The sequence below is a fragment of the Pholis gunnellus genome (genome assembly GCF_910591455.1).
Source record: "Pholis gunnellus genome assembly, chromosome: 13".
Lineage (NCBI taxonomy): Eukaryota > Metazoa > Chordata > Actinopteri > Perciformes > Pholidae > Pholis > Pholis gunnellus.
In genome coordinates this window covers 11902137-11927842 of record NC_136540.1, presented here as the reverse complement: position 1 = coordinate 11927842, position 25706 = coordinate 11902137, and the positions used below count along the sequence as shown (strand labels likewise).

At 40.5% G+C, this 25706-nt stretch overlaps 2 protein-coding genes across 3 annotated transcripts; both read right to left on the bottom strand.

The window, feature by feature from the left end:
• Nucleotides 1-952: 952 nt before the first annotated feature.
• On the bottom strand, nucleotides 953-2640 carry LOC306704782 (uncharacterized protein). Its single transcript, XM_079171300.1, has 4 exons — nucleotides 2427-2640; nucleotides 2255-2296; nucleotides 1943-2059; nucleotides 953-1761 (listed from the first exon to the last, which is right to left on the bottom strand). Exons 1-4 carry the CDS (start codon nucleotides 2580-2582, stop codon nucleotides 1645-1647), a joined length of 432 nt encoding a protein of 143 aa, XP_079027426.1. The 5' UTR covers nucleotides 2583-2640; the 3' UTR covers nucleotides 953-1644.
• Nucleotides 2641-2966: 326 nt separating this feature from the next.
• Nucleotides 2967-22626, bottom strand: rad50 (RAD50 homolog, double strand break repair protein). Of its 2 annotated transcripts, none has more exons than XM_079170964.1 (28): nucleotides 22546-22626; nucleotides 21467-21604; nucleotides 21181-21264; nucleotides 20660-20811; nucleotides 20394-20579; nucleotides 20050-20254; nucleotides 19358-19486; nucleotides 18463-18628; nucleotides 18091-18149; nucleotides 17571-17705; nucleotides 17199-17405; nucleotides 16920-17102; nucleotides 16540-16697; nucleotides 16267-16442; nucleotides 15657-15894; nucleotides 14002-14191; nucleotides 13540-13666; nucleotides 12430-12623; nucleotides 12105-12215; nucleotides 11580-11672; nucleotides 11247-11360; nucleotides 10979-11106; nucleotides 10713-10814; nucleotides 10322-10444; nucleotides 4615-4700; nucleotides 4378-4520; nucleotides 4057-4190; nucleotides 2967-3672 (listed from the first exon to the last, which is right to left on the bottom strand). In XM_079170964.1, exons 2-28 carry the CDS (start codon nucleotides 21593-21595, stop codon nucleotides 3486-3488), a joined length of 3939 nt encoding a protein of 1312 aa, XP_079027090.1. In that variant the 5' UTR covers nucleotides 21596-21604; nucleotides 22546-22626; the 3' UTR covers nucleotides 2967-3485. The 2 variants fall into 2 exon arrangements, with proteins under 2 accessions (XP_079027090.1, XP_079027089.1); XM_079170963.1 differs by lacking the exon at nucleotides 22546-22626 and adding an exon at nucleotides 22465-22535.
• Between the last annotated feature and the right edge of the window lie 3080 nt (nucleotides 22627-25706).

Here is a 25706-nt window from a genome sequence, read left to right as displayed (position 1 = left end):
AAATTAGCATGGACTTAATTAGCAGAGGTATTTTGCAGGTGTTTGTTGTAGGTCTGTTCCCCGTTGAACACCAGCGGTAAGGTTATAGGTTAATATGGCAAAAACGTACTTAATTTGAGTTCCAATGGCAGAGTGGCGCTGTTCCAGCATGCGCTCGTGCAGTTTGGCCCCGGGGGAAGTGAAGAAGAAGGGCCCGCAGTCAATGGGCCGCGAGGCCCGCTGCGGATGACATGCTCGACTCGAGCTTGATTTGTGCTCGCCGCAGCTGTGAGGGTCGCGAGAGTGCGCGCATGGACAAAGTGACGTCAGCTACGGAGCTTCGCTGGGGTCCGCGAAGCCACGCCCCCGCTGCAGCACAGAGGGTCTTGCTTATTCAGGTTTCTTTTTACATACTAAACATCTAGCCTGTCCAAGGCAAGCCCTTGGGTACCTAGTAACACCCGCCAAGTGTCAAGTGGATGAACCTTTACCGAGATGTCACAGTTTCATTGTGTTTACAGTTCAGTAAACAAAAAAGCCCCAAATGTTTCACTAGTCATATATACAAAGGAAATGATTAATCAATCAGCTAGATTAGCAGCCTATGCTCTACTTATCTGCAGAGTCATTTGGCCTATATTTTTTTAATTATGCAATGCTCTATATAAATAGATGACAAACATCTAGGTTGGATGAGGTCAATATGCTGCATTCATAATAGGCAGTTTAAATGTGATTCAACACATTTCAAGGCTTTATTTTAATATAACAAGATGTCAAAGGCATGAAGTAAGTAGATTGAAGAACTGATAGAGAAAAGATGACTTGTCCGAAGTACAGCACCCTCAGAAATCTATGCAATACATCAAAATAATCGTGATGAAAAGTATTTTTCTGTAAGTGTTTATTAACATATAGAACAAAGCATTTCCATACACACTCCACTCATGGGCAATGCAATTGATTTTCCTGTTCACACTTATTTCAACGCTGTATGATATTATTACAATAAATATGTCATTCATATATTTAAGAGCCATAACTTATTAACTTAGGTTAAATACAATGGAAACAATGAAATAAATATGCAGGTGTGTTTGGAGACCTGGATCTGGGTCACAACAATGCTGGTGTTTAATTTTCTACTTGGAAAGCTGTTTGAGACCAGACCCTTTTATCAAGTCGCTACAGTGACCGCTGTGCTAAATAAAAACAGCTAACTGGACGGTAAATATCAGTTGAATGACTAATTAGCATACCGAGTTGTAGTCTAAGTATGGTCTTGAACTGTACATCGTGCCAAGGGACTGCAGACATAAATTTGCTTGAAAATAACTCATCAGCGAATCTTAGTAAATGTACTATATGTCAACAACCTGCTCGTAAACAACCACAATCAATAATATATGAAGAAAAAAAATGTTTGTAACAACTTATTTGACCTCTTAAATAATAAACAAACAATAAAATAAACTGACAAAAATCATTCGCTGTCTCTAGAATCACATCCCCCAATAATTTGCTCCTTATCATTATCAATATCAACTTCTTGAAAATAAAAATACCAAATAGTTTTAACTACTTATTAGGAAAATAAATCAAACACTTAAGGACTCAACACCGACAGTGGGGTGGGCGGTCTGGGAGGCATTCAGGCGTTGCTTTTCAGCGTCCACTGAGGTTTCGACCTTGGATACATTTGACGAGGTAAGTCAGAAGTTTGGGAACCGGTTTGCGGCTCTCTGCAGCTGTCACGTCCTTTAGTAACACGGTACAGTTTGCCTGAAAGAAAAATAAATCAAGTTGGTTCAGCGCACTATACCTTGCAATGTTTCTCAACAATGCCGCTGCATTTGCTTTGTACATCTAAAAGGTAGGAAACAGTGTGTGTGTGCTCTTATCCTTTGTAACACAAATTTGACCTTCTCATTTTGCACATGTGACGTCGAAGGGAAATTCTTACGTTTGTGCCATCGATAAACTTCTTCAAGTTGTTCACAATCTCCTTCTCCACCTTCTCCATCTTCCTTTTACCGAAGTTTTCGTGCAGGACGTCATGCACTTTGCAGAAGAACGTGTTCTGTTGGAACATAAGCAAAAATCCATAAGCTCTTAAAAATAAACCAGGGACACACGTTCAGGTTTGGTGCCAATCAGAAAACAGATATTAGACGAACACAAATAATTCAAAATACTGGTGCAAATACAAAATTTGTTTTGCCAAAAATCACTTGAACTACAAGCAACAATGTTTCAAAGACACAACTCTTCTCACATTACATCCAGCACCAGCCAGCAGGGAGACATCGTCCACGAACTGCAGAACATGGAACAATGACAATGTATTACTTTAGGCAGATTGTTAAGGGCTTTAACAAGATCATGCGTCAATAAATTGTTTGACAAAAAAAAAAAAACTTTAAACAGGAAAAGAGAAAATTGTTTACCTCAATCAGAGATGTATTGTATTTGGCAACCAGGTCAATTATATGTTTCAGGTTTAGGTTTAGGCGTCCTTCAGGCTTGTGATGCGTAGGACTTGGCACAGCTGAGCTGAACAGCAGTGCCACAGCGGATACCAGCAGAAAAATCATCTTCTTCATGATACTAGCTCGTTGACTCTCGACCTCTAGAAGAAGCTATTTCAAGAAAAGTCTATGACTTGATCACTCAATTGTCAGCTTGCAGCTTGTTCTGAGGTCTTGGCCTGAGAACACAAGATTTATACTTGCTCTGCCCACGCCTTTGACACGTTTTTCCCCTCATTACATACAAAAAAAAAATGCTGAGTCTGCAGTATGTGAGATAAGATTTGTTTGATTAAGCTGTGGTTGGTGAGCAACTTCACTAACACATAGTTATGTTTCTTAGAACTGAATCTTTGGGGTTGGAAACCTAAAAAAGCATCCACTTGCTCGAGTGAAAAAAAGAAAAGAAAAGACAAATAACAACCCAAGTCCTTCACAAGAGGTTTAATGAAAGTGGCAAACATGGAAATACAACGCAGAACTCATCCTTCTGTTGCCACTGCTGGCCAGCAGATGGCTACTGGACACTTTGTAGACTACAAGACTACAAACATCAGTGCAAGACTAGATAAATAAGTCAAGATCAATAGAATGGAAACTGTTCATGCTATTGATTAGCATCATAACTGTCAATGTCACTTTGCTTTTAAATGTTAATTTGTGATCTCATCTAAAATAACTTTTCAGCAAGAGACAGATCACCGGATGAAGGACCTAATGTAGTGGAGAAAACAAAAGTTTAGGTTTAGGTACCAAGAGAGGAAGGAGATCGCCCTTTGTGTTGAAACTAAAATGCTACATACTGTTGCAGATATTTGCTGGTCTCTTTTCATTTGGCAGGTTAACTGTGCAGATGAATTCACTTTCCAACCACTTAACAAGCTTTAAACTAAATCCACTGAACATTGACTTTGCCCAACAGAAATGAAAACAAGGATGAGAGTGCATTTACAAAAGAGCTTAGACTCTTTTGCCTGCTCAGTGGAGAAAGGAAGAGAGGGAGGTGATGCTGCACTTTGTGATCTCAGAGTTCTGGTCCTGGTTCTTGCGGATGCGGTAGAAGTGCTCAATGTAGCTGGACCGCCCCAGCAGCTCCACGAAGTCCTCGTCGTGGGTTATGATCAGCAGCTGGAAGTTGCGCTGGCGCGAGCGACTCTTGATGATCCTGGGGAGAGCGAACAAGAGGAGATAGTCATGTAGCACAAAGCAGATCAAAGGAGGCTTTTGCATTTTGTTGATGCAGAGCTGAGGTTATAAGGGCATTAAAGCCAAAGCAAGGCTGGCGACGTGGGTGAAGAGGGTTATAAATTACAGCCAGGATGTGGCACAGTCGCTGTGTGTGTATTTTTTTAACTTCTATACTTGTGAGGACATAACTGAGTTTGAAACCTTTATTTGACTCCTTGAGTGGGAAGATTTAGGTCAATTCTCCGTTCGTCAAAGGTTTGTTAGAAGATGAAGAGTTGGTTTTGGGTAATGCATCATGTCAAAGAGGGTCCTCACAAATTGAAAACATTGTGTTTGTGTGTGTGTGTGTGTGTATACTGACTCTACGAGGGCATGTGCCAGTGACTCAATGTTGTCTCGGTCCAAGTTGGTGGTGGGTTCGTCCAGGGCCAGGATCCCACAGTTCAGACAGAAGGTCTCGGCCAGAGCTAGACGAATGATCAGGGACGCCAACACCTAGACACACAAAGCCACAGTTTTGAGAATGAATGAATCATCTCTACAGTCGATATCTGACTTTGTTTTGTACTTCACTTGCTTACAGAATCATTCACTTGACTGGAAAATATTGTATTTTGTATAACTCGCATGCAGAGAGTTTTATGTGATATATATGCTAATGAAGAAAAACCTTTTCTGGTACCTTCTGTCCGGCACTGCAGCGTCCTCTCATATCCAAAGCCGTGTCTCCTTTAACCATAACCACTCTGTAGTTGTAAACCCTCCGCTTGACTCCAGCCGACGAGTTTTCGTCCACATCAGACCTGATCTCCACGTACTCGATGTCTGGAAAGGGGGCAAGTGGGAGGAGAGCTATGTGCATACAAGTACACATAAAAAAAAATCATCTAAAAGTCTAAAATCTAAAAGCGAGACGCACCTTGACCCCTGTAGGTGTTGCGCCACAGATCTCTGATAATCTTGTTGATCTCGTCCATCTTCATGCTGTGGAATTTCATGATGGTTCTGAGGAAAACAAAAAGAAGACAAAGATTTAAACCGAATAGTGGACTAGATACTATGTGTACCTTCCCCAAACAGCCAGGGATCTACGAGACATTGTTTACCAAAGTGTCCTTTCTGTTCACAAGACAGAAGCAGACTCATGATTGTGATTTATAGGTATGAAATTGTACATTAAATAATATAAATAATGTGAATAAGTCACACCGCATGGGGTCAAAATAGCTATAAAGCATGTATATCTGAGATTACTTTCCCAGAGTTCACAATGAGCACAACTGCTTTGAATATAAGAAAATAAGAGTGAAAAATGAGCAATGGAACAAGAGGATACATCCCTGTAAATAAGAAGCGTATTCATGATGTGTATTCCAGATTAAAATGGGAGCACGGTTGTGGATGAGAATGTAGGGCAGATTAAAGTCTGGGTTCAAAGGTGAACATACTGCAGACCACACCACAGTGTGTGCGCACACAAGCATGCAGCATGAAGGGAAGCAGTTTGAACTCAAACGGACAGATAGGGATAACCACCATGAAGCATCGAGGTTTAAGAATTGTGCTGTTGCACATATGAACCTGACTAACTGCAAGCTATTTTCTGATCATTTGGTTACAAAATGATAGCGACAGCAAGATTTTTTTTCTCAAATTAATATAATATTGATACGGGAAAAACATATGTGCTGATATAAAAGATATGAAGACAGGCAACTGGAGGCTGCTTTCCGGCGTACTAGGAATCCGTTTGTCAACTTTCTACCAAACTGATGAGAAGCTCTAATGTGGTTTGAAAACACCAGCGTGATAACAGAATAACCAGCGGCGCTTCTTCTGAAGCCCATATTTGGTGGATAAATCGAAAACCAAAAGACGGAGTAGAGCAGTCCTCATGCGTCATGTATTTATTTTATTTATTCCTGCAACAGAAGGAAGTCATGGCAACGTGACTTGGCCATGATGAGAAGAATGGAGTGATTTTTATATGAGAGATATATCACATTGCTGACCGGGACGATTAAAAGTACTCCTTGGACTTTTCATGTTATATTGTTGAAGATGAATTAGAGTTAAATAACAATCATTCTCCCATTCATGCTGGCTATTAAAATGTCTCTTCCTGACATGCTTCCAATGTAAGACAAGTGAGACAAAATACACAGTCCTTGCTCTGTGCAAAAATATATTCCAAAGTTTATCAGAAGTTGAGCGTAAGTCTGAGTTAAATTAAAGCGTGCAGCTTCCAAAGTTACGGCCTGTTTAGAAACAGAACTCTTTCCTTTGTTTGTCCTTAAACAGTGTTTCGTTGCTCAGCTATGGGTGGAAGGCTAGTTACATAAAGTTGGTATTTTGTACTAAAAAGACTTCTGCTGATATGTGTAATCCCGCTTCAAGATAAATACATTTTGAATACATTGCTCTTGAGACATCTTTACTTTTTTAACATTTGAATGAGGGGTTGGGTATGTCTACTCGGTTACATATCAGAAGTTTGATATAACCATATAAACAGTTTGCTGCTAAATCTGCTATAGCCTGGTAACCTTCTTTACGATAGATTACATTCTGTTTCAATAAACAGCTGCACACTTGATGTATCAAACAACACTTTTCCCACTGAAATGAGTCCAATAACATATTTATTCTTGTTTTAAATTAAATAATCAGAAAGATGGTGGCTACTGTTGCTTGTGGGTAAGTTTGAGTTTTAACAGAAATTATTTTGTTAAAACTATATTTTTATGGAGTCATTTTTCTGAACAGGGCAGCTATAACAAATAGTGATTTAATAATATGCTACAATTCTGTTTTGGTTTGTCTCCAGATCCTTGAAAATAGGACCATATACAGCGATGTTTTCAAAATGCCAATGGACATTAATGTGCTCAGTGTAAATAAACAAACATACACACACTTACATAATCAGTTTAGACTGATTGAAGTCATTGAAGTCATTTTACAACAACGAAACAGAGATTATTGGTACCCGACAGCCCCAGCATTGTCTTCAGGGGTTTGAGCATTGATTGTGCACACACAACAAGTTGTTGCAAAGTGAGTGACGGAGTTTTCGCCGCTTCCAAATCAAAACATCTCACCACTTTCTGTGTATTAATACAGAAACTGTAACCTGGATGTATGGTCTGCTGGAAAGCTGCTCAGGCCTGCATTCAATCTTGATAACAGACACTGCATCAGAGCAGACTCCAGTGCCTGAACCCACACACATTCTCAGATGGTATCCGTGAGCTCACACTTCCTCACTGAGGCTTACTTATGCCTTTCATTCTCAGTTGGGGTCTCTGTCAAACTTATCCATATATCCAAAAAATGTGACGACACAAATTGATTTTGATTATAATTTGGATGAAATGCAAAAAAAAAAAAAAAGCACAATGAGCAAAGGCCTTAAGGCCTGATCTGTGTCCTTTTAAAACAATAAGCTTATTGGTGCATCATTTGCAATCAAACTGGTGCAACCCCCCCCGCCCTCCTCCTCCTCCTCAGATAGTTCTTCATCATTTTAAGTGTATCGTCGTGCTTTGCCGTTCTGCTGATAATTTAATCAAAACTGCCAAACGCAAACCTGATGCCACATTACAATGATGCCAATGATAGCGATGCAGTCGTATTCTAGGAAACCACTCGATAGCCTGTGATAAGGTTTGTGCTCGTCAGCATTGAGGTGTTTTCTTGGACCATTTCTACAAGCAAATAAAGACATTTTCACACTCACTAATTAATGTGGTATCAGTTGTATTTCATAGATTCTATTGCTGACCTCTTATTGCATATACTGTGTGTGTGTATATATATATATATACACACACACACTACCGTTCAAAAGTTTGGGGTCACTTAGAAATGTCCTTATTTCTCAAAGAAAAGCACTGTTTCTTTCAATGAAGATAACATTAAATTAATCAGAAATACACTCTATACATTGTTAATGTGGTTATTGACTATTCTAGGTGGAAACGTCTGGTTTTTAATGAAATATCTACATAGGAGTATAGAGGCCCATTTCCAGCAACTATCACTCCAGTGTTCTAATCGCTGATTAGAAAACCCTTGTGCAAATATGTTAGCACAGCTGAAAACAGTTATGCTGGTGAGAGAAGCTATAAAACTGGCCTTCCTTTGAGCTAGTTGAGTATCTGGAGCATCACATTTGTGGGTTTGATTATACTCTCAACATGGCCAGAAACATGTGAAATCATGTGAAACTCGCCAGTCTATTCTTGTTCTTAGAAATGAAGCTATTCCATGTGAGAAATTGCGAAGAAACTGAAAATTGACACGAAATTGTCTGGGTGATCCCAAACTTTTGAACGGTAGTGTATATGTCTGTTGAATTACTAATTTGTTCTGTTTTGTTGTTTAAAAATAAAAAATAAATGTGTCGATTAAAAAGCAGTAGCACGTTAGAACAGCTGGAATCAGCAAATACTTAAAACTATTAAATTGATTATCATTACAGTTTTCTCTTGATTGACTTATTGATTAATCGCTAAATCGTCCCAGCTCTAAAATGCATAACACAGTCCAATAACTGTAATGCAGCCTTTAAAGCCAGGAAAACGCAACACATGCCATACCGCGATATCTAGTCTCATAACTTGATATCGATACAATATCGATATATTGCTTAGCCCTGAATACTGGTTAAATATGACTAAGAGGGCTTTAAATACAATATATGTTTTAATTAAGTCCAAAACACTGCAGCTAAACACTTTGCAAACCCCTCATGTATTTAACACAACACTTTCTAGTGCAGTAGGATGAGAAAAGATAAGAGAAAGTTCATGACTACTGACGTGTCTTACTGCAAAGACTTTGTCCACCTACACAAACTGCTGCAACATGTAAATCCCTTTGTCACAGATGTCGTCACTGTTTTGCTTTGTTTGCTGTGAAGGATGATTGTGATTTAGATTCACTCAGTACTAGCCAACTGCCATCACTTTCTGAATGCATATATTCATCCAAACCACTGACTGTGCTGCATTAATCTGTCAACATAACTGATAGATTTGCACAGAATCTACGTAGAGCAGTATTTTTGCATTACTTTTAACACATTAAACTGAACTTTAACTCCCACTGTAAGTTCAGTTGAGGGCTTTTACTATATTTGTATACTAACAAATAATGTTTTTTAAAGTATTTGTTTTTTTGTAAAAATTTTAAATCTGATGTGGACTAAATAAAATAAATTGCACACATGTAAAAGGCTGCACTGAGGTTTTTTTGGCTGAAATCTATAAAATGATCAGTTAGTGGTGTACTGGAGATTATGCAATAACATCCTATTGTATCATGATTGTATTTATTGATCACAGCTGCATTGTCACAGCAATAATGACAAGCTGCTGGTGAGTCACGTCTCACTATTTTTTGATATCCAACTGATCCAATTAAGATAAGTTAGCACTAAGCTAATGCTAATGCTGACAGTTGTGCACTGCAGCTGCTTGAGGTGACATTAGCGTCACACACTGACATGACGAGCTGCATCACTGGACATCTGATAGCAGAACTTTAAGGTGATGAGCATCAAAGACAATATCAAAAGCTCCAAACAGGAAGGCCGCAGCTGGTCGGCAAGTTCGAAACCCAGAACTTGCTTGCCGTGACGTGACACTGCATCACCGTCATTCTTAATTACTAGCGATAGTCAAATGTTTAACTGTGGCACCTTCCGGCCAAGAAATGTCTAAAGCCCCCCAGTGCTACTGTCTGGAAATGTTACAAAAGGAAGTGGCATCACTGTTCAAACTAAATTTCCCCACCATGAGGCAACTGACTTTCTGGCTAACAATCTAAAAGCTTTGTGGTGGGTTTGATAACGTCACTTCAAAGGGTGCCTTATACGGAGAACACAGACAGATTTCTCATAACAGGAAAACTACAAGAGGTTCAACAAAGGAAGCACTACTACCTACTAAGCACTCAGTCACTTTCATGAACAAAATCCAACGCTGATTAGATCTTATTGTGTTGTTGTTTTTATATAAACAATTCTTCTGCACTTCTTATGTATACATGCATTCGGAGGGATTCATTCTAGGGCTGTTATTGACACTAGGTAAAAGAATACGGATATAGCCGTGTTGTTCTTGGTTCTTCTAAACATTGCCACCATGGTATGTTACATTCTTCATAACCCCCCCCCCCCCCAGCCTTACATACAACACACCTCTGCAGTTCCACGCTGAAATCATTCGTTCAGATCTGTTTCCGTTTGCGTCATTGTATAAACACACATATACGAGTTCCCAGGCTGAGTCAACGTCCGACATTTGCTTCTACTAGTACCGCCGCCCTCGTGGGGAAGCACAATAACCACGAGATACTATTGTGATATTAATATAAGGTATTGGAATTAGTAGTAATTTCCAGCTGGCATTCTCAAGCATCAAAAGTCTGGGAGAAATATGTCTTAGTAATTGATTTCTATTTGTTAGTTCAGACGACAAAATAATAACTTTAAAAAACACAAACAAATCTAATCTATGCAATCTCTGATTAGATACACTTGAATTGAGAGTGGTTACTACTGTTACTTTGTGGTTAACACCTTGTGTAAGTGTATGTGCACATGTTTGGGTAACACTCACTGATCAAGGGCCTTGTAGTAGAGATCCAGGTCTTTAATGACCATCTCCGTTGTCCTCATGGTGATCATCTTGTTTTTGTGGCGCTCATCAGCTTTGTCATACTGATCTTCTCGCAGCTCTTTTCTGTAAGCAATCAGTTCAAAAAGGAAGTTGAATTCATGAAAGACACCGTATTATTAATATAAAGCAGGAACCATCAGCAGTGACGGACACTAAAGTAGCCAAATAGTTGGACAGAAACCAGCGAAACAAGTTGCTTCGTTTTTAAGTGAGGAAAATGTTAATGGGAAAAAACGTATTTCCTCATCACTATAGGTGAACTGACAAAGCTCTGCCTTAGATGCTAGATTGGTATTTGAACATCTCAGCTGAATAGATCTGCGTATCTCACCTGTGATGCATTATCTCCTCCTCGAACCCCTTTTGACGACCGAGTGCAATACTGCGGTTCTTCTTCATCTCTTCCAACTTGCGTTCTGTTTGACGTCGTTCTCTGGACAAAAACAGAAAGTGATGGGGTCAAAACATTGTGGGTAACCTCTAATGTTACGACCAGTAAGTGTGATACCGCCGTGGTTAAAGAGGTCGGGGATGTCTTGAACACGGTAGCACATGTATTAATCTTACAGATGATGAATAATGGCGTAGTGCTCTTACTGGCGTAGCTGCAACACTTGCATGTTGCCCATGTCTTTCATTAGAGCCCCGTGTTTAGCCACAACCTCCTTCAACTCCTCAACACGCTTCCTCAAAGTCAAGTTGTCCTGCAACCAGCGCTCCTGGACCTAAATACAACACAAAAAAGAGTTACCCACTGCTTCCCTACTCGGTGCATCCTCTAAATAGGTGAAGTTGTGCCAAAAAAGAATAAAGCAGAAGAAAAGAGACAGAAAGTCGAAGACACTAGTGACTTTGGAGGCCGTACCTTTTGAGTGTCTATGTCCTGACGGACGTTTCCCATCTCCTTGTTGATCTTCTCTTTGTTCTTCTCCGCCTCATGGAGCTGAGTGTTGGTTTCTTGAAGCGCAGCCTCTTTTTGCTTCAGCAGAAACAACAGACAACGTCAATTAACTTGTTCAGTACTTTAAAAAAAAAAAAAAAGCATCTACAGCTGACGTCAAAAGAAAAAAAAGTTATTCAGAGAAAAGGAAAGCTGGTGTTTCAGAGTGACTGAACATGCGTACGTAATGTCCGTCACAAAATGAACAATGGAAGAATCAGACGGATGCATAGTGTATGATAGTAGCAAACGTGTTACCTCTTTGTATTCATCTTTGCCGTCGTCAACGTATTTGGTGATGTCTCTTACCAAAGCGGTGATCGCCTTCACTCTCTCTTTAATGGTACCGACCTGTCAGAGACAAAGTGTTCGAACAGTGACTAGGTGTAGCAGAAGAAGCTAAAAACTGCTGTTATTCCATCATTACCCTTTTTTTGTGGCAGCTAACTTGTTGTAGAAACATTTAAAGAATAAACTCTCAACATTTTACATCATCAGGAAATCTGACTTGTTTGACAATATATGTTACTTTTTTGTTTTAACTATAGAGCCACAACAACAGGACTATCAAGGCTTTAAAAAAAAATGCTAACTCACTTTTGAATATTCATTTTCACTATAAAATATATCGAGGTGTGAATGTAAGGGAATATAAATAAAAAGACATAACAAGGAGAGGAGGATATAATCTAGCTTGTCCAGTCCCATGTGAGTTTGACGCTGACTTTTCAGAAATAGAGAAAGAGTACAGTGAACGAGAGACAAAAGTGAGAATGGGTCCACCTTCTCCTGCCCCTCTTCCTGCCTCTGCCTCTTGCGCTCCACCAGCTCCTGCTTCTCCTGTTGCAGCTTCTCCAGAGCAGCAGACAAAGGGGACAGCTGCTCTTTCGCTTCCTGGTTGGACACAAAGTGAGAGGAAAAGTGACGCAAACACGTCAAACAGAAACATATGAATTAAAAGAACTACAGGATTATTTGTATAACTCAGAATGCAGAGCATGCACAATGAGAGGATACCAACATGGTAATGCCTGTATATAAGGAAATATATCTTTGTATGGAACAGAAATGTGCAAACTGACAGACAAAATACTGAAATAAACTGTACCCTGATGTCCCTGGTTAAGGCCTGTATTTCAGTGGTGAACTCGACACACTGCTCCTCCAGCTGCTGCTGTTTCTGCAGATCACTGCTCAGCTGGAGTTTCTCTGCTCTGGTTTCATTCACAGCACTTTTCAGCATCTGAATCTGGTCCTGCTGGTCCTGGATCAGCTTACGTTTCAGCTCCATCTTGCTGGAGGCTGCGAGTACAAAACAAAAAAGTTACAAAAAGCAAAATAATGCTTCTCTTTACCATCCGACTCGTGAAGGCAACAATCTGCAGCTGAGACCAACAAGGGATCTTTAGTGCTGAAGTTGTCTAAAGCACACAACAGGTTTGTAGATGTATTGAGGCTTTAATGATACAAACATCATCACTTTGATTGATTACCTATTTTAAGCATGCTTCAAGTCTCTAAAGATATTATTTTTTGGCATTTCTGCTTGATTGGATAGTGATAGCTTGGAGACAGACAGGAAAGGCAGAGAAGAAAAAAAGGGAAAATTTGACTTTGCGGTGTATAAAGTACTGTACATCTACATTATTGAGATATTTAGCCTATTTTTAAAGAACCTCTTACACTCAGTTTGCAGTGTATTAGGTACACCTAGCTAAAATGACTGCAGTATAATACAGCTGTCCTGTAATAAATCATACCTCCATGAAGGCTATAATGTTCAGTTTGAAGTGTTCTAGAAAGTTGGTGATTCTACTTTATGATAATCTCAAACAGTTTGTATTATACAGAGAAATGTTTCTGTTGTATAGAATACCCTCATTGATATACATGAGGTGGACAACTGTAACAATAGAAACAGCTGTCAGTATATTTCGGAACCTTTAACTTCAGATGAGAAAATGTAGACCAGTGTTAAAATGTCTACCCAAACAAGCAGATGAAAATAAATCATTATATTATGGATATTTTGAGTGCGTTCACATTCATTCTCACTTGAAGTTTAGAGGTTAAGATAATTAAGTTAAAGTGGACTTGTTTGAAATTGTTTTTCATGTAGTTGCCGTGTGTAAGGGGGCAAAACTACATTAGAACCAAGACTGTAGACAAATTGAATTTCCCTCCAAGTGGGAGGAATGCCTGAATGATGTCATCTTACTGGTGTCCAGCTTGTGCTGAGTCTCTTGTTTCTCCTGACTGACTTGCTGGATGGTTCTGGTCAGGTCCACTCCCTGGAGTTTGGCTGCCTGCTGAGCTATTTTCCTCTCCAAATCTTTAAGGTCCATCTGGAAAGAAACAAACATTTAGCAATGTGAAGAAAGACAGAAGGGAGAAGGGGTGTGTGTGTGTTTATACAATTCCAGGAATTAGCAATGTGATGTTTCTTAAATCACCAAGATTTATCTGTGTCACAACTAAAAATGCAAATTTGATGACTTTTCTTGTCCCACACTGCTGTTGATATCCACCACTTTGATATCCGAAAAATAGGGAAACTGAAAAGAAATTCTCAAGGGTCCCACAGTAGGGTTAGGAGGCCCCACGACAAGTTTTCCCTCTGTAGGAAGAGTGTACAGGATGGAAAGGGACAGAAAGAGTGAGACAGACAGGAGGATGGTACCAGGTATCTGTCCATGAGAGATATGTCCTGCAGGCAGGCCTTGGCTGTTTCCTCCTGTGACATCCGGGTACCAAGCAGACTCTCCTGCTCCTCCACGTCGCCCTTCAGCCTCTCGATTTCTCTGTTTACAGTCTGCAAGCGGTTTCTCAACTCAGGCAACTCCTTCTCCTGGAACTGTACAATGGACTGCCTGGGAGTCGAGAAAGAGAAGAGAAATATACTTTGAGCAGATAATAAAAGTGTATTTATTTAGATACAGTCATCCAACATTCTATCTTCTGCCTGCTGTTATTCAGGGAACAGTTATCTCTCAAGCCTCCTGTGGATGGATGATACAATTTTTGTTATTATATTATATGTTTAACTTGAGCTTACAAGACCCCTGAACCCCAAAGTAGCTGTTTAGCATACAGCAGTACACCATAACCAAAGAATATGATTTTGTTGCAGTCATTTTTAGGAGAGTCTATCAATGAAACCCATATTTAAGCTTTGTACTTTGTATATTTGTTTCTTCTAAATGGGCTTTCCTCTGCAATTGCAATAGTTCAATTGCTGAATGTCACAGCAAATCAAAAATGTGTTTTTGTTTTTTTAAATAAAGGGAGGGACGGCGGAGTCTATTCGCTCTTAATCGTAGTGTTCTTCTCAGGTCATGAAGAGACAGTGGAGAGAAACAAGAGTTAAAATCTCAATCATATGAGAATATGGCTCTATCTAGTGGGGAACATGTGAATAAACCTCCTGCGCTCCACTCTCTACTTTCTGTACCTCCACACAGGTGTCAGTTAGTCTGGCTGACTTGACCTCTTCCCAGGAAAACTGCTCCTTTAACATTCGTATTGCTAGATGAACATTTGTGCCTGATAAATTCTCATCAACGCTCCGGCTCAATCTTCAACCCGAGCAGAAATCTAATCAGCCAGAATAAGTGAAAACACCTGTGTGTAATTAATCTAAAGCTGTGGATAGTTCATATTGACTGTCCATTCGTTCTGTTCTTCATGGTGTAAACATATATAATCAAAACATGGGGAATACGAGTACCTGAATGAAAACAGTTATGGAAAACTATGAAAATAAATCCTGAATATTGACATATTTAAATGCAATACGCAACTAAAATATTAATAATTTGTCCTACATATTTTTGTCAAGGTAATGTATTTCATGACTCATTTGGTAGAACAATCTTGTGCTCTGCAGCCTATGGTCCTTTCTCTACATGCCATACTGCTTGAATGAACACAGCTGATCATCTAGTTTTAGTGTGACAAGCAAGTCTACAGTCTGATTGGATAAATACATCAGGGATATTTGTTTACCCTATTAAATTGTCTTGATCATGGGTAATTAATGTGCCCTAGTGCAAGACACTTAAATGGGGAATCGTATCCACTGATGAAGATGATACTCGAGCTGATCTAAAAAGTACAACGTAGTTCTGCCCTTTACTGGCACATAAAAGGTTTAAATACAAGTCCGTTTTAAAATGCTGCAATCATTCAACTAGCCACACTCAAAGCCAGCAGTCACAGAGAAGGGAGATACTTGGAAGTTGCTAAAATAAAGGAATACATGTTTTTTTTGGGGGGGTATATTTCCCGAGAGTCCAGTACACTTTTTGCACCATCACACATTCTCTGTCTTCATACCTGACAGGCCTGAGAGCCATCATCTCATCTCTCTTCTGCTCCTTCCTGTTCAGGTCCTGCTCTGTGTTTTTCAGCTTGTCTGGCACCAGGCGTAGTTTGGACTGCATGTCACTGATAACGTCGTGCAGATCGGAGTCTGAGGGGAACGTCCGCTGGCACACGGGGCAGCAGGGCTCTCTCTCCTCCGTCAGCTGGCTGATGAACTGGGTGTACACCGCTGTGGCTCCAGCTAGCATGGCTGTAAAAACACAGGTGGAGGAAGAAAGAATACGTTTATTATTACTGAATTTACGTGTACCGTGTCAGCTACACGTTAGAGTAATCTGCTCTTTCGTTGTTTTAGTCTATGCATAGAGACCAAAAGGCAAGCGTTGGATGTTGAGTAAAAAGTGATGCACATGCTACAAATATTACATTTTCCATTTCATTGTGAGAACTTGGTGTGCACTGTATAGTGCATAATTCTCACACTTAAAATTCAGACGTACACAGAGAGAGTCACAGGTTTAGCCTGTGACAGTGAAGGTATTAATTAAATCCAGCCATGTTAAGGTTAGGTTTTTTTTTGTGAACCTTCAAATGACGTGTCATTTCTCTATATGAAGGTCACCTCTTTGTTTGGAGATCTTCTCCAGATCTTCTCGTAGTTTGCCCAGGTCCTGATCCAGATCCTGACTGCCGCACACGTTGAAGAACTTCTCTTCGTCGCTGGCTAACTGCTGCTCCTTCTTCCGTACCTCAGCAGCGATGTGGCTTTTATTCTGCTCACTCGATGCCAGGTCCTTACTGAGAAAAATAAAAATCATGACATAATACGGAGTGATAATAGTCACATTTTCTCGTTTATTGTGTGCGAGCTTTAAAGTAAATCAATCTTGCTAACCCGAGTTTGGCAAGTCGGTTCCTGGTATTGTTGATTTCCTTAGATTTGCCATAGATCCAGTCCTCCAGTTCTCTCTTGTTGGGAAAGTGGCCTAGCAACGACACCAGCTCCTCGCTGTGACGAGACTTGATCTTACGGACCTGCTCCTCCTTCTCTGTCTGGAGGAATGAATCAGAGGAAAGATGAGAGGGGATCCAACAGGGAAAGGAAAGACTGTAAGGAAGAAGGATGAAAGGTGAAGAGGAAAAGCAGAGCGAGGAGATGAGCACACAGGGTTAAAGCACCTCCCGCAGGGGTTACTCAGTTTTGCTTAGGGAGGGAGAGAAAGAGGAGAATGTTCAACACTAGTTGCCTTCCAATGAATTTAGGTTACATATTACCTTGTCCTTTTTCAGCATGTCCATCTGGGTGCGTGCGGTGGTGTGTGTGTTGAGCATCTCCATCTCTTGGTCGAGCTTTCTCTGTGTGCGGTCAAGTTCAGCCTTTTCTCTCTGCAGCTCCACCACCTCTGCCTTCAGCTCGTCCACGTTGGAGCTCTGAAGTACACTTTGTAGCTCACGCTCCTGAAGATGAGAAAAAAATAAAATAAATAAAAATAACTCATGTAAAATTCACACCATCTAAGAAAAGCTCATCGTAGCTGTTGTGCGAGTACTCACCACTTTAGCCAGTTCGTTCTCCAGTTCCTGCAGACGGCTAGACGAACCCTCCAGCCTCTGCAGCTCTGCCCTGATGTTCCTCAGTTCTTTCTGCTTCTTTCCCTGCATGTCTCTCTTCAACTCCACAGTTCTCTCCAGGCCAGTCTTCTTATCCCTCATTTCATCGATGGACTGCTGCTTCTGCTGCTCCTTTTCCTGCAGGTCCGCCTGAGCGTACAGAGTAATGAGGAGGAATGAGGCGTTACATTAATAGGACATTTATTCATGATCTGGCTGCATGTTACTGAACAGATTCCTTGCAGGTAGAATTTACTTATTACTTTTTTTAATGTGAAATAACAGCTATTAAATGCCACGGCTGGCATTTCTTACCATATCCTGACTGACTGCCGCTTTTTCCTGCTCAAGTCTCTGTGTGACGTGACGGTGGAAGCTCTCCAGCTGAAGAGTAGTGAAGGGTGGTCGGTCGTAACCCTCCATCTCCAGGTAGGACGACAAAGAGCGGACCTGAGAGAGAGAGAAATGATATCAAAATGATATATTCTTTATTTTGTAATACATGCTTAACTGTTGGTACAATCTATGCACTGAATTACAATAATGGTGCTCTCAATTCTTAATTTCATTTTTTAAGTAATTACCAACACGCTGCAAACCACTTGTGTCTTTGTATATAGAACAATATTAGTGTTTAGTATAGTTACTGTACAAACCTGACAGTGTTGGCTTGGTATGGTGGAGTTCACCTGCTCTTTACATTACATTACATTCATTTGGTCATTTTTGTCCAAAGCGACTTGCGATGCATTGCATCCCTTCCAAACGAACAACTACAAGAGTGTGTTCCCTTCTGCAGTACAAGTGCACAGAGGTAGATGTTGTCCCCTCTCACCTGAGTGTCTCGGTTCCTGATGTTTTGAGTCTGGCGGTCAGCCTCCAGCTGTAGACGACCTGGGACAAGAGAAGGGAGATTTCAGCGGCCAGCTTAGACTTCAGGAGCTATCGCTATTGATCCATCTGTCTGTCCATCCTTCCTTGTATACATCACGAGAGAACAGCAGAGTGTTTCAAGTCCTCCCTGGACTTGTTTCTAAGCATTTATTCTGCCATTCTGCCAGTGCACTCAAAGATGTATGCCATCAACTGATGCTGCACCAAAACGAGCTCTAGAATAGGGGTGTATGGTGTGCTTAACGATTCAGCAAAATGCTATTTTGGACAAACGTTTACCCCGGTACTTAGACGTGTGTGCAGGTGTGTGTACCTTGTTCTACCAGGAGATCGGCCTTGACTCTGTTGAGTCTCTGACACTCGCGTCCAGCTCTCTCCAGCTCCTTCTGGCAGTCCGTCAGCCTCCGCTCCTTCTCTCTCACAGTCCTCTGGTGGTTCTGGTAAATCTCCTGCAGCTGCTCGTCTGAACCCTGGAACACCTGCCGAATACAAATCTCACTGGTTTAGAGATGCTCTGAAGCTCAATTCAGGACAGCTTAGCAAACTGTCAGGGGCAAAGGTTTGACTCCACTAGGGCCCTCCATGATCAAAACAAATGCACCAATGGATCTTTGAAAACGATCTGGACCAAAGATGCAGCGTGCAACTGCTTCAGGTATAATACCTGCATACAGTAAGAGCATTACGAGCAGTAAGAGGCAACAAACAGATGGGAGGAAGAGATTGCTGGCTCCTGTAAGGCAGAGGAGTAGAAACACTCAACAGTCGTCAAAAGACGTTCTTATCGATGTTGAGCAGAGATGACCTGGCTACGATTACAGAATCAACAACAAACCTCGTTCACCATCTGCAGTCTTTCTGTTAGTTTCCCCATTTAGGCTGATGACACTTACGGAGTGGAGTCTGGAGTATTATTAAGCAGGTGTTTTCAGACAGAGAGACAGCTAAGGGGGGACTTGCTGTGTTTTCCTCTTTTGAAGCTCAGCATCTTCGTTCATACATTTCATTTTCGATCTCATTTTCTGCTCCATCCTTAATTACCTTTCAAGCATCTTGTCAGGTTTCCAAAAACATTTGTCTGTGGAGCCTGAGCACTGATTTTAGTGCTGGAACCAGTCAACTGAGTCATTTCCCCCTTTTTGACATCATAACAAAACATAACTTGAGTTTGTTTTTGTGTGCGTGTATATTACCTATTGCTATGTTACCTGTTCCATGGTTTCCTCCAGCTCCTTGTTATCCACCTCCATCTGTTTCTTCCTGCTGTCTAAAGCTTTGATGTCGTTGTCCAGCTTCATCACTTTCCCCAGTTTTATGTCAATATCATTCATTCGATTCTGAAATATATCATGAAGAAAGTTCATTAATAACTTGAGGTACACTACAATTACTCATGAGATGTGCCTACACCTGTAAACATGCAACAACCCTCCGCTGCTTACAGTACGTTTCATCTCTCCTCTACAGCATACAGAGCTTCTCACATAACTGTCTTTCAGAGTGACACCACATCTGGTGCAGAAACTCGTACTGGATTAATCGATTAGTTTATTATCCCTAACAATTATTGTTGAGTCAAATACAATGCATTTGCTGATTACAGCTGTAAAATGAAAGGGTTTCTCTCCGTCTCTCTCTAACAGTCTTATTGTACATTCATCAGAGGAACCCTAAATAGGTTTCATTCAAAGAAACACACCTTACACTACTTTACGTATATGTAATCTTAAAATGATCATAAGATCTGGGCAAACTGATAGTATAATGTGAGAAAGCTCAGTAAATCAATTTTGCATTTGAGAACAGAACCGTGTGAAAAATGATCTGACCAACACAACCACCTGTTGGCTTTGTCTTTAAACGTACACACACACACACACACACACACACACACACACACCTCCAGTGGATCAATCTGGCCCTCTATCTGCTCGATGCTGTCTCTAGAGGCCATCAGCTGGGCCTCCTTGGTGGCCACCGTCTCTCTGATCTGCTGGGCTTTCTCCTTATTCTGCTTCAGGTAGCGCAACTCCACTTGACACTCTTTCACCGTGTGAGTCTGTTTCAGGCGCAACTGGCGCATCGTCTCCAGAGCTTTGATATACCTGAAAGAAACACGACAGGAGAGCGTAATACCGAGTTTCCCCTCTTATTGCAGCATCCAAACGGAAAATGCAGGTTAACATTTTTTTCCTTTGCTTCGGATTGATGATTGTGATGCGTTACAGAATGAGTGGTGTTTACTTGGTTGCAGCGAAGATGGAGTCGAACTTGTCTTTGAGCGCCTTGCCCTCGCTCAGTGGCCAGTTGGACTCTTCTTGGTGGCAAAAGATGACATGATTGAGCACGGCCTTCGACACACCCAGTGAAGAAATCATCTCCCGGTCCAGCTCGCCACACTTTGAGGACAAGCTCACCTTCTCACCGTCCCTGAGGGAACGATGAAGAAGGAGGTCACATTTTTGTTTTCCATCAAAAAGTGAGTAAAGACACTTGTGACTGTGGCTTACTTTATCCTGGTAATGACCTGCTCCAAGCTTTTGAAGGTGTAGTTCTTCGCCTTCTGAGTGCAGGACATGGAGCGATGGATCGACACTTTCTCTGCGTTGACATCGGTGAATAAGAGTCGAATCTGTGCTCGCACGTCCGTCTCATGGGCGTCCTGGAATTCACACAGCAAGAATTTACTTTAACAAAGATAGCCAAAGGGATCCTCATCGGACAGGGACTGTTATTAGGATTAAAATAGTATGGGCAATATAAAAATACATAAATGAGCTTGTTGTAATGATAAAGCCATCACAAATTGGCCCGATCCATCCAATCAGTCGTATTCAGTCTTAGAAGTCAACCATTGATTAATTCATTAAATGTTTGTTCTTCTTATTTCATCATTTTCTGTGTTACTTGAACACACGAGACTTCTCAATAACGTGAGAAACTTCAAAAGTTTTCAGAGTAAGAGTGCAGCACCGTGGACACTGAACCATCTCTGCCTAACAAGCCGTTAAGTAGAACTGAGCCAGCAGACCTTTGGATCATGAACGAACGCCCCTCCTTTAGACCCAGGGGGGAGTTCTCCTGCTGTTGCGTACTTCAGGCACTCAATAATAGTCTGGAAACAGAGAAGGAAAATGTTCATGTCATGAAAACTTGAGAGTTGCAGTTATCATTTTTGCTGTGGCTTTAAAAACCCAGTACAAATCACCAGACCAGTTAGTCTAATCACAATGCATACTGTCCACTTTCTTGTTCCTTCTTCACAGGTCATGCTTCACGGTCAACCTTTGCTCTCTCTTCAGAACACGCTCTCATACCGTTTTCCCTGCTCCGTTGGGTCCAACCAGCACGGTCAGCGGAGTGAAGAATGAAATGACCTGCTTGTCTTTATCCTCAATCCCAAAACTCCTCACCCCCAGGATGCTCATCTTGTCTATCTTTGACATTTTTGCTTTCTGAAAGAGAAAGAAAGTGAGAGAGAGAGAGAGACAGAGAGAGAGAGACAGAGAGAGAGAGCAGGGGAGGGAGGAAAACAAGACAAAGCATTTCACTGTGAGATCAACTGAAGAGCGTCTGCAACAGCAGGAAGAATAGTTTGATTAACAGGATTATTATTATGGTCACCAGTGATATCAGTCAATCTGCTGACTGGGACATTTGGTTGTGAAGTTGCGATCAGTTTGCAGATACTAATATATTTATGTATTTTTACTAAATTGGCCTTAAATATGATACAAATATGACAAGTACTGTGATGAAAAAGTGTACAAAACTTTCACTGTGTCATCAAAAAGATTTACAATACATTTTTACATAGATTGTTAAACTATGACAAACAGAGCATGTGTATGTAAACTCAGTAAACAGTCAAACTGCACTATTAACACTTAATTACTCTTTTTATATGTATTTATGGTTTTGGCATGAAAAGAATTCCGATTAAAAATGATATTGTAATTAATTTATTATCATTGCACGATGATCATCATCTCTACTCCATGATGGTGCATTCAAGATATCTCGCTGACTTTTAGATATGAAAAAAATGAAAGTATAATACAGAGTTGATAACTCAAATACTGGTCATAACAAACTTTAAGTTACTTATTCCCGAATTTCCCATTAATCTAGATAGCTCCTTACTGTCGAGACTATGTTTTTAGAGACGATATTATGATGTTGATCAAGCTAATACCGTTTAACGTGTACACAATCGTACACAACCTGTGTCACATTAGCTTACTGCCTGTGAACTCGGCCGGCTAGCTAATTTAGCTATATGCTAAGTTGCAGGGTTGTATAGTTAGCGACTCACTGTCCAACAACGTGCTCCTCCGAATGATTCCCGTTGGTAGTAGTAGTGTCCAGCCGTATGTGTGCCCTGAATTCAACCTACCTCGCGGTGTTGTTGTGGTTCACACGTGAAAGTACGGTTTTCGCGCTATGAGGAATGTGACGCGTGCGGCGACTTCTTACTTCCGGGACTGGGAGCATGAGCATAGAAAACAAACATGTAGAACGGCAATGCACACGCAAATCAAAGCCGGATAATGAGAGGCACATCGTCTCCGTTCACTCCAATAGACCATTTTGGTGGTCAATGGTGAATCATGGAGCCTCTCAATAGTTCCCAAAATTAAAATATGATCAAATAGTAATCAAATAACGTCTTTCCTTTGTTTGCTTTCAGTGGATTCCTGTTCAGTATGACCCGACTATGCCCATGTGAAATTTTATAATTTCATGGAAAAGTCAGCTTGAATGGCATTTTGTTTTTCATAATAAATTCATCACATTCGAACCTTAGTTTAATAAAAACTTTAAAAACTAGAAATGTTCAATGGATTCCTGTTTAAATTGACCCTTTTTTGAGTAAATTTAACAGCCCTAATATTAATGAATTTAACATTTCAAATAAATTCAAATTAAAGTTATTTATTTATTTATGTTTTCTTCATATCTTGCAATATGTTAGCACACCATATGTATACACTTGTATTCTATGCATTAGGACACCACAGTTAATAGGGGTCTCATTTAATACGTGGGAAGTTGAGTTATGATTAATTATTATAAATATAACTTGTGTACGGATGAAGACATTCATTGTTGGCCCCAACCCAAACGTTTTTGAAAAATGTTCTGCCACTTTATCTCCTTGTAATACGTATATGATTATATTATATTCTGACAAAAGAAATATAATATTTTTCCAGCTGCAGTGGAATTATTATGGAACTGTGGTACAAATGAATCACCAAAACTATCGTCTTGCATCCCAAGCATCTTTATTTTAAGTAGAGCTGGTGTTATTCTATTGTATGCAAATCCCATGAAAACATCAACACCAACAATGCATTATTTCCATACACTCTGGCCATTAGCCCCAAGCCCATTGGTTTCTAGTAAAGATGCAACTCTTAAACAAATGATCACAAATATGGAGTTTATTTGTATTTGTTTATTAAGTTATTTTCTAAAACAGCCTGATCCTGACGAGTCATCACTAAATATCTGTTAAGTAGGTATTTTCTTATGTTTCTGACAATCTCTCATCTTAGAACATTATTCCACAAGAGGACAGTGTTTCCCTGTGGAAAAGCCATGGCTGCCAAATCCCGCAGATCTCACCATGGTCTGCTCTCTCCTCTTGCTCGGCACTCATTTGTTAAGAGTATTGCTGTGACAGTTCTAGGCTGTTGGCCATTGCAGTAGCTCAGAAGCCACTTAGATCCAAATGAGATGCCTAAATTTCAAGCCCAAATGTAAACACTGTACAATACAGAGTATAATTTTATGTAGAAGAAAGATAAATTATCTTAAAAAACGTACATAAGCAATAATCTCCCAGAGCTCTTCTTACACATTTCATCAAAACTGAATAAAAGAGTATACAACTTCCAAGACAGCTGAGAAACGGTGTGTGTGTTTGTGAGAAATGGAGGGAGAGAAGAAATCTAATTTGGATAAAGGGACATGAGTTATTTTGAGCCTGCATGTGTTTAGGGTATGAAGAACAATGTACGGACATCCACAGGGACCTACAGGACTGGTGTTCCACCACCTGCAGCTAACCCCCTAAAGACCTGAGAACATCATATCTCTGACTTCCTCTCGGTTCTATCCCCCTTGAAATAATTCACACACACACACACACACACACACACACACACACACACACACACACACACACACACACACACACACACACACACTCACACACACATACACACTCACTCCCACAAACTGCCTTCTGCTTTCGGCCCACTAATTCAGTCTGTCTGTGTTATCAGCCCACTGACTCATTGTGCCTCAGTCCGTCCAGCTCATGGCCCTTTTTCTATTTTCATCCTGTCCCGTCATGAAAATGCCATGACCTTGTGTCTTGTGTTGAACCACTGGAGGTGTATGTGTATGTGAGTGTTATTATGTTTATGTGCTTGAGTGTGAAAGCCTAATCCCACATGCCCACGGTCACCCTCCCCATCTAAATGGTTAATGGAATTGGTTGACTTGGCGTTTTTTTTTTTTTAAATCACACGGACAAATTGGGAACCAGCTGGTTCTCTCCTGAGCAAGTAAGGATAGAGGAGGGAAAAGATGAGGGGGCTCAAAGGAGCAAGTGGGAGAAGCTGGAAGGAAAACAATGTGGATGAATTAACAGCAGAGAAAGTGATTGAAAGCCATCATTTTCTTCTACATAAATAAATGAGATGTTGTGGACTGACAGCAGACATCATTGGTAGACGCAGAAGCAGAACTGGCAGACTTAACTTTCACTGAACCGTCTGTTATTTGACATTTTATAAACTCCTTTCACAAAAATTGCCGTGCCAATATTTCATTACATCCCGAGGGACTTGTTTTATTGGCAAATTGGACTCGCTGTGTCCGCATAATGAAAAACGTGAGCGAGAGAGCGAGAGAGAGAGAGAGAGAGAGAGAGAGAGAGAGAGAGAGAGAGAGAGAGAGAGAGAGAGAAAGAGAGAGAGAGAGAGAGAGAGAGAGAGAGAGAGAGAGAGAGTTGATATGAAAGAGGATGAACAGCTCATTGATTTGATCCATTAAAAGGTGCTCTCTGGGTGCAGGAAGGATTGAAATTATACATTACGTGGCAAATTTCCTGGCAAAGTAACCAACAATAATTCTTGTAAGCAAATCTTATTTTTCTCAGAACCAACCGTTTTTCAAAAAACTTCCCCACTGAGTGCTCAGAGTAGGGACAATTTTGGCCAGTGGCCTTAAGATGGTTGTAAATCTAAAATAGAGACGGATTGAGTTCTGGAACGCAACATTTCCCCCTCATATCCAGCACCCAATGAATAGTGACTTGACCTCTTCTTGCCACATTCAGCTCCGCTCTCTTTGCTGTTTCTTTTTACATCCATTTCCTGCGTTATATCCTTTTATTTACACATTAAACTAAAAACAAAGAATCACTGTTTCAATTGAACCTTCATGGTGCAATCTATGTATGATTCATTTCCCAGTAAGCTATCAATACGTTCTTTCACAAGGAGTTATTTATTTTGGTGTGGCTTTGTCTTCAGCTGTTAG